This window comes from Pteropus alecto, unplaced genomic scaffold (genome assembly GCF_000325575.1).
Source record: "Pteropus alecto unplaced genomic scaffold, ASM32557v1 scaffold45, whole genome shotgun sequence".
Classification (NCBI taxonomy): Eukaryota; Metazoa; Chordata; class Mammalia; order Chiroptera; family Pteropodidae; genus Pteropus; species Pteropus alecto.
This window is the reverse complement of record NW_006442491.1, coordinates 4911918-4921624: the sequence shown is the minus strand read 5'-3', so window position 1 is coordinate 4921624 and position 9707 is coordinate 4911918. Positions and strand designations below refer to the sequence as shown.

At 38.9% G+C, this 9707-nt stretch overlaps 1 protein-coding gene across 1 annotated transcript in view; it reads left to right on the top strand.

Annotated features, from left to right (window-relative positions):
• Positions 1-467: 467 nt before the first annotated feature.
• DSTN (destrin, actin depolymerizing factor) overlaps positions 468-9707 on the top strand; it is a 31912-nt gene continuing 22672 nt past the window's right edge. The window contains exon 1 of the mRNA XM_006921571.3: positions 468-628. Coding sequence (XP_006921633.1) covers positions 626-628 — 3 coding nt within the window. The 5' untranslated portion in view covers positions 468-625. The remainder of the gene's footprint in view (positions 629-9707) is intronic.

Below are 9707 nucleotides of genomic sequence, written 5' to 3'. Positions count from 1 at the left end.
CGCCCTTCCTCCCTCGCTTCTCCCACTCTGCGGCTCCGCCCACTATTTCCTCCCCTCCCTTCTCTCCCTCCGAGGCCCCGCCCCAGAGGCTGCACACACCTGGCCAGGTGGCTACTTCCATGTAAGGGCAACGCCTTCGCAAGTGGGCGGAGCGCCACGTGGCCCCGCCCATGGGGGAAGAAGTGACGTCAACCTCGGGTCATCCTTTGCCGGCTCCTCAGCGGCAGGTGCTAACCCAAGCTCTGCCTCCTCATCCGTCACAGATGAGGGAGGACCCACCCCCACCTTCATTAGAGCCGAGCTGGTGAGTGGGACTCGGTACACCACTCTCCAGAAGGTGAGGAAGAGCCCCCCCCCACGCCTGCGGGGAGTCCGGAGGGCCGCCTGGGCGGGGCGTTACCAGGCCAGCCCGTTGCGCAGCAACGGCGAGCAGCGCGTGACGTGTGCAGCGGAGTTTGGGCCCCGCGCGCGTGCCCGCCCGCGCGCCCGCCCCCTGGTAGGCTCGCTCTCTGCGTCGCCTCCGCGCCTGGTGGTTCCGTCCCGCTGCGGTGAGGAGGCAGCTAGCTCAGAAGACTCGGAGCGGGCCGGTTCCCTCCCCCGCGTCCCTGCGACCGCCGCGGCGAAGATGGTGAGTGGCAGGGGGAACGAGGCGTGAGCTGCCGCCGCGGGGGTGGCGGGCTGAGGGGCGAGCGCTGCCTCCTCGCCCAGGGGACCCGGGCCGCGCTGCAGTCTCCCGGCAGTGGAGGCGTCTAGGGCGTCGCCGCCCGCGGACCCGCTGGTCTCACGAGTCCCGGGGCGGCTCCCCGGCCGCTGCGTCGGTCGCAGCTGCTGTGAGGCCGCCGCCCCGGAGCGTGGTCGCCGCCGTCCCTTCCGCCCCGGCCTCGGTACCACCAGTCGGCGGCGAACCCCTCCGCCCTGCTTCGTGATATCTGTCAGGGGAGGGTTCGCCAGCCCGGGCTGGGGGGCTTGGAATCCCGCGCGGGCCTCGTTGGGGCACACGTTTCCCCAAAGCCCGGCACAGAGGCATCAGATAGTGACTCGTGCAAGTTTCGGCCCGCGAGGTCTGTCCATCCGGATAAGGAAAATAAGGCCTTTATTGAACAACCCTGGAGTGCGGTGTGAACACTACGAGCATGACCCTGGCATGGTTAAGAATGGGTGGCCTCGCAGCCGCTTTGTTTGCGGTATCTGGCAATCAGCTTCCAGCAGCACTCTCATCGTGCTTGTCAAGCTTGGCAGTGTCTCTTTTAACCCTTGCCTGCCCGATCTCTCCGTGTATAGTTAGAAATTTTCTTTTACCTGTAAACAGTTTAGCTCTGTCAGATTTTAACATGGAAGGTGTGGGCATGATTCTGAGATACTCATCAAAGCAAATGAAAAAGCTTTTTAAAAGTCCATTAAATTATCGGAGTCTCTAAAAAGTAAACAGATGTTCACTGTATACTAGCTGATGGACACTACCTAATTTATATATATTTTTCTCTACACTGTAATTTCAGTTTGCTGTAAAACAGTTTTCTTAACAGGACGCTCAAGTAGAACATTTTGTCATTTTCTTTAGTTGGCACACTCTATTACCATTTTTGGTCAATGATTTGCAGGCAAGGGCTTACCAGACTTTGCTAGAAATATTACACTGTTATTGCATCTGTCTGCCTGGAAGCAGTTGGTACCAGCTTATTTCCATACAGAATGTTTTCTGAATAACAATTTTGGTTTTCTTAAGGTATTACAAACTTTCATGACTATGCAGGCTGGCTCATTAGTGGAAAAAGATTAATCAATAGTTTCTCGATGACTGAGGAGGATATGTAATAGGAATTCGATATTGTTTAGTTTTGGTTTTTCTTTGGTTTAATTTTGTAGGCTGTAAAGGGTCAACATTTTAAGACTTTAACCTCTTTACAATTATAAATGTATACACTACTTTTACTAAAAGACTTTTAAATTAAGGGTTTTGAATTCTCATAAATTTAAGACCATCCTCTCTGATGAAAGTGTTTTGGAACCTGCTGTAGGGTCTTCTGACTTGACATTTCTACTTTTTTGAATTGCTAGATTGAAAACTTTATTTTCTGTTTGAAAATAGGCCCAAGCATTTTGCCTTTAGTTAAACTCTAGTTAAAGCTTAACTTCCATATTTCTGCACATTCAAATAAAATGAATCTTTTAACTGGTTTTTAGGGGAGGAGGAGAAATAAAAATCAATATGGGTGATTCTGAATATATTTCAAACCTGTTGGCCTTAGGGTGCTGAAGACCTTATAAGCTAGTCTCGTTTGGATGCTTGCAAAGCAGTTTCAGACTGACCATTTTTAAAGCTACTCTTGTATTGAGCCTAACAAGCACAGAGCATTTCCCTTCAGTCCTGCTATTAGAGAATATTGTGAAGATGGAAAGTTCCTTTATTATCCCACATTTTAGCATTTTACCTCTGTGTTTGAAACTGTTTAGATCTGTTGGTTAGATGCTTGTTCAAATTTTTTTTTTTTTTAGGTTAAATTTCAACTGCTCCTAGTACTCACCAAGTCTTCTAGAAGCACTTTAGAATTAAGCGATTTGAAACCAACTCAGAAGATCACTTTGGGCACTTTAAGATGAGATTTCATGTTTTCAAAGTCTCACTTTACAGTGCCAATAAAAGAAAGATTAAAAAAAGAAAAGCCTATCCTTCACAGAACCATATCTGCACACACCAAACAAAACTTTGGTGTATGTGTGCTGGGTGTGCCAGGTTCCTCATACAAAGATTGTTTACTGACCCACCATCAAGTTTCTAGGGTTATCTGCTCAGTAGTTCTTCTGTTGGGTATAGATTGAGACATAACACACAAACTTGCCTAGCTCCTCTTGTAACTGATAGTATGTGCATTTGTGGTATAGCTGTATGGCTCTCTCCTAATTATGAGGGTGATGGTGCACCTAAAGCAAAATAAAGGTCTACGTGATAATCCAACCCTTAACTAATCAGAATTCTGCTCTAACAAACTGAGCTAATTGGCTTAGACTGAATTACAAATGTGTTCTACCACTTGATGATTAGCAAAAACACTTTTACTTATGAGAGCATAGTGGAATAGGTTGGGCATATGCTCATGTGCCTATATAACGTATCGGAAAACAGACTGAAGGATTGACTTAGGACCTTTTCTGACTCCACATCAAGTTTTTAAATAATTTAAAAAATAATTTAAATATTTTAAGCAGAAAAGTACACAGAATAGCAGAAAAGTACACAGAATAACAGATTCCTTTGTACAAAAAAGTTTAACTTTATGCCATTCTTCAGGTTTTATGTTACCATTACAGCTAAGTATGCATCTTCTTCCTTATCCCATTCCCTTCTCTCCCCAGAGATAACCAACCAACCACTCTTGTGTCAGAGACATAATGTATCAGCCAATTAAGGAAATTATTTTTTTTTCAAGGCTACTGCAATTGGAAGGACATCAATTAACGAGGAACATCCCCGCACCCCCATCCCCCAAAAAAACAAACCAAAAAAAAAAACAGAGGACAGGGACCTAGGACAGGTAGACCAAAGAGCCTTAAGGAAGCATGGGGATGGGTCTTATAGTTGAAATGAGCAGGGGCAGAATCCTTGTGTTACTTGTTCCCTAGAACACAAAATGATGGGGGTGGATTTCTTAACCATCACTGCTTTCCAGGAGCACAGGGCACAGGGTTCAGGTACAGTTCAACATAGTCACCTGAAATTTATATGTTTCATTCTCATTGATATTTCTATATTTCGAGCTATACACATATGCATCTGCAGTAGTATAGTATATACTTTATTGTCTTGATGTGTTTTAAACTTTTATACAAATGTTATGCTTTGTGTATCCATTTGCAGCTTAAAAAGATTAAACTTAGTGAATTTTTTGGGAGGGCAGGGAGTGATTTTTTAGTTTTAGCTGTGGCTCTGATTCTTTAACTGTTGATACTTACTGGTTTATGACTATATAAGTTTATCCATTCCCTTATTGATGGACATTTGCCCAACTTTTTGCCCTTTATCTCTTTTTGTCTACTTAAGCTGTTTTGCAATAGATCTGTTCCATTTTTATATATTACTATATATTATTTCTCTGGCCTCAGTAAGTGTCTTCTTGGTGTGTATCTAGAAGCAGAAGCCCTAGTTTAGAGGCCATACACATGTATTTTTCATTCTACTAGTTGTGGTTCTAGTCTACATCCATTTCATCATCTGCATTTAGGAGCCTGTTTCTGCATTTCTTTTCACCACTTGGTTTTATGAGACTTGAAACCTTTGCCAGTCTGATGGGTGTGAAACGATTTCTCATTCTTTTAATTTGCATTTCTCTGATTAGTAGTATCTTTTCATATATTTATTGCAGCTTGTTTTTTACATGCGTGTGCATCCAGTGGACCTAGTATTGTATAAATACTCATCGTGTCTTCATTCAAGCTTGTTCGTGGAGCCATCAAGTAAATCCAGCTTTAAAAGAAAACATGAATATGATTATCAATGCCAGAACTACATACTGAAGACTAATATTTCTCTCCACCTAGTTTCTTTGCAGGCCTCTCAAGCTAAGTAAAGAAAGTTCAATACTCTCTTAATTCTAGACACCTGCCATTGTCAAGCCCTGGTAGTGGTAGAATGCAGAGTGATCCAGGATGAAGTTCCATTTTTGTCAAGGGCCATGGAGGTTAACATCTAGCCAAAATGTTAAAAACAAACAGGGATATATGGGAACTCTCTGTACTTTCTGCTCAATTTTGCCGTGAACCTAAAGGTCTCTGAAAAAATAGTCTATTTAAAAAAAGGCAAAGTAAAACAAATAACCGGGACTGGTTTAAATCACAGTGGTATTTAACTTAGTATACAAGGAAGACTCCATACATCTTTGTTTTTATGTTAAGTAACTATATTTTCTTTCATTAATAATTAAGATACTTTGAGATGAGCACCCCATTTGAAATTTGAAAAAAATCTTGAAACTTTTGGAAAACTGGATTTAACATATATATGCATTGTTTTTATCTTCAGAGCAATTTTCTGATCTCTAACTAGGCCTAGAATCTTTACTATACAGGCATACCTTATTTTATTGCGCTTCACTTTATTGTGCTTCATAGATGTTGAGTTTTTACAAATTGAAGGTAAGACCCTCCATCAGCAAAAAGATTACAACTGATTTTATTGTGATACTTTATTGCAGTGGTCTGGAACCAAACCCACAATATCTCCAGGGTTTGCCTGTACTGTTTGCTATTTGCATACTTAAACCACAGAACATTATATGTGGAACATTGTTATTTAAGTATCTTGAGCTTCCTTCCCTTGTAGCATAATGTTCCTCTCTAGATTGTCCATGAAAGCCATACCCAAAGATTTACACCTGACACTTCCGAAATATTTGAAGCCCAACTTTTCTTTTGTCCCTGCTTTCTTGTGGTGATGTTAGAAGTGAGTTTTCACTTGGAATTGTTATGCTTCTGAAAGCTATCTCCTGTTCATTTTTCTTGAAATTTTACATTGGGAGAAATATAGAAAAATAAACATCAGATTAGTTCATATGAGTAATACTTCGACAAACTTGTTATTTACATTCATCATAGAATCTTCTGTACAAGGACCCCCATAGAATTGAGTAGTTTTTAGTCTAGAGTGATTCTTAACTCTTGAATATAAGTCTTTTAGTAGCTGATGTTGTAAGGCTTAATGTGATTTGCTTTGGTATGTTAAAATTTAAGAATCAATTTTTATGTAGATCTTTAAAAAGCAATTGATTTAAGTAAAAATGCAATTAAAATTCTTAAAATTCAGATTTTAACCTGTAGTCGAAATGTGAAAAGTCTGAGATTGTGGCTTTTTTTTTTATCCTGGGAAGCTAGCATCAAAGAACTCAATTCTGTTGCAATAGGGCATAGGACAGACATTTGAAAGGTAGACTCTTCAGTGCATACTATAGCAGGAAACCTACATTTAAAATGAGGTTGTCATTGTGTTTGTGCTTTTGGATAACATCAAAAAGACTGTTTACTCCTTTCAGCATTTTTATATTACTTCATAGGGTGTTACTCCCGTTTACCTTATCACAGAAACGGAAGGTGAATTTCCTCCTATCTTGGCTTGCTTTCAGAAAATCGCTAACTTTAAATGTAATTAACATTTACTTTAAAATGGTTTCACATGGCACATTTTTGTTGTTGGTGGTAGTATTTTCATGTAGCAATAGAGCTAAAACTAAATTATAGGCAAAGACCAGTAAGACTCCTCCACCTTGCTAGGGAACAATCTTCTAAGTCAATTGTTGAAGCTCTGAAGTGCTGAGAAATTCTCAAATCATTGAAACCTTGTTTTAAGAATTTCGTAAGTAATCTTTAGACCAGTGTTGTCGAATAGAAATAAAATATAAATTACATACATACATTTAAATTTTCTAGTAGCCCTATTAAAAAGTAAGGAGAAAAGGTGAAATTTATATTTATCCCAAAATATCTGAAATATGTCAACATTTAATCGATATAACAATTAATAAGACATTTTACATTCTTTTTTCATACCAGTTGTTTGAAATCCAATATATATTTTACACCTACAGCACACCTCAATTCAAATCCTCCATTAGAGCATTTAAAATATTCAAATGCTCAATTAGAGCATTAGAAATATTTAATATGTAGTTAGATTTAAAATTTACAGTTGAAAGAGTCACATACCTAATTTGCTCCAAGCATACTTCTAAGTTTTCCAATAATGGAATTGATAATCAGTTTTAAAATTTAAGTTAATTTAAGTAAAATACAATTGAAAATGCAGTTCTTTAGTCACACTAGCCACATTTAATGGACTCACTAAACCACATTGGGGAGTGGCCACCTTAATGGACCAGCCTCAGACTTTGTGGATTGGCCTATTTGTAAGGGGAAGTTAGTATGGATACCAACACTTGTGTTAATTCTCTGCATTTCTGCACATGTCTAAGAAACAATGCTATGATCACGTATGAATCCCTTTTATGGCACTTAAGATGTTTTGTGGAACTAGACTATTAAGTTCCTTAGGATAGGGTTTGTATATTTTAATAGCAAGATGTTTCTCTCATAGTAGGCCTACAACAGCTATTACTGAGTGAACATGAATAGGTGAATGAGAGGGCATTCTTAATTATGACAGGGATGGGTTCCCATGGAGATGGATTACCTTAATTTTCATACTTTCTATTTCTACATACTTTTTTTTTTTTTAATACAATGGACATTGAGTTTTAACTGCTAAACTAATTGATTACTAACCCCGCTTTACATTTTAATTTGAGTCTTACCGTGAAAATCCTTTGAGATAAGTACCTTTAAAGTAATTCTGGCATACAGAAACTCCTCAATAAATACAAGTTCCCTTAGAAATTAAACTAAATGGTATTTAATGCTCATTGAGGCATCCTGAACCATAGAAAAGCACTTGAAAGAAGTAATGCTATCTTAGATAACTTATAAGTATTTAGTATGTGTCAGGCATGTGTTACCTTATCTCATTCCAGTGAGGTAAGTATTGTTATCATTCTGTTAAACTGTACCGAGAAGTGGTTAAGAGCATGGGCTCATAGTTGGGCTGCCTCGGTTTTTTGAATCTTGGCTCTGCTACTTACTAGCTGTATGATCTTAGGTAAGTCATTGATTGTTCTTTGCCTCAATTTCATCATTTCTCCAAATGGGGAATGATAGTAGTACCTATCATCACAACAGTTTGGGTGATGCATATAATTAGTTTAAAGCAATGCCCAATACATAGTAAAGTGCTTATCAGTGTTGGCTAAAATAATAACATTAAACAACTTTGGGTCCTAATTAGATTATCAGTCTTTTTCTCTTTATATTCTGATTACACCAGTGCATGCTTCAGTAATTGTAGAAGAAAAAGGTGGGAAGAGTGCATTAGAACATGTTTCCAGTTGTTTTATTGTTTCTTTAAACTAATGTTATTTTTCTTGGAATCATATATATCTGATCAACTTTTTTATGATCAGCTTTTTAATTTGATTTTTCAAGTGATGATTCTTGATTAAAGTATTTCTATTAAAGAATTAAATAACTAGTTATATTTTTCCTGAAGTAATTAATGGAGAATCAAATACAATTCTTCACTGCCTTCAAGGATTAAAACAGCAATCATTTATTCAGTAAATAGTTGAGAAATTTTATATGCCAAGAACTGATCCAGGTACTAGGGATACAGTACTGAAAAACAAAGTCCTTTCCTTGTAGAAGTTACATTGTAATATGAGGAGAGAGAAAGAGGGGAAAATGACAACATCATGTCAGTCATGAGTGGTATGAAGAAAATAGGGTGATCAGTAGGCAGTACTAGAAGAGTTGGCTGCTTTTAGGTAGATTGTTAAGGAAGGCCTATAAGGAGGTGACATTTAAGCTAAGATTTGCAGGGCAAGAGAGAGCAGGCCACATGAAAAACATTTCAGGCAAAAGGTACTCCATAAGTAGAAAGTCCTGTGAAGAGAATGAGCTTGACATTCTAGGGACAAAAAAGGCTTGTGTGGCTAGAGTTCATTGGAAAAGAGGAAGAGAAGTAGGCAAGAGCTAAATGTAGGAAGAGCACTTAGGCCAAGGTGAGAAATTTGAATTTTATTTTGATTACACCAGGAAACCTTTGGGTGTGTACTGGATGTGTGTAGGGGGGCGGCGGAGTATTGAGGTGTTAAGTAGTGGAATGGGATATGATTTATCTCTGTGGCTCATATGTGAAGATGTATTAATGGGGACAAAGACTTACTAAGAGACTGTTGCTATTACTCAAGCAATCAATGGTGTGGTAGCTTGAATTAGGATTCTTAGTAGTGGGATAGTGAGAGTTAATTAGATTGGATATATAATTGACTCTTAAACAACATGGGGGTTAGGGGCACTGACCCTCACAGTCAAAAATCCATGTATAACTTTTGACTCTCCCCAGAACTTACCTACCTTCATATCTGTGGAGAATTGGTTCCAGGATCCCCCTCGGATACCAAAATCTGTGGATACTCAAGTCTCCTATATAAAATGGTGTAGATCAATGCGTGCAGTCAGCCTTCTGCATTTGCAGACTTATAACCATGGATTGAAAACTAACTGCTTATAAGCGGACCTGCACAGTTCAAACTCATATTGTTCAAGAGTCAACTGTATATTTTGGGGCATAGAGCTGACAGGACTTACTGATATTTTAGATGTGTGGCATATGAAAAGAAAGACAACAAGGATAACTTAAGATACTTGAGCTACTAGGTAGTCGGTGGTGTCATTGTGCTAAAATAAAAGAGTTTGGCAGTAATTGAGATTCTTAGACTTTTGAGGAATAACAAATTGATCCAGAAGTATTCTAAATCTTTAAAATATCTTAATTTCATATCTGATTATAATTATGTTATATTTATTGTAAAACATTAAGAAAATTTTAGTTGTAATGACAATTCCAACCAAAGTATTAACATTTGGCACATTTTCTTCCAGGCCGTTTAAAATATGTTCATTCTTTCAGTAAATGATTGTTAGATGTCTTTTAGTAACCAGGCACAGCAGGTCCTTATTCAGTGTTGTTTCCTTCATTGATGAGATGCCATAGGAACTTAACTTGTTTATATCAATTAGACTATAGTAAAATTGGTTTCCTTGTGTTTTGTTTTGCTTAGAGTCACAGGAACCTATTGACAATGTTAAGGGAGGACTGTACTGTTGTA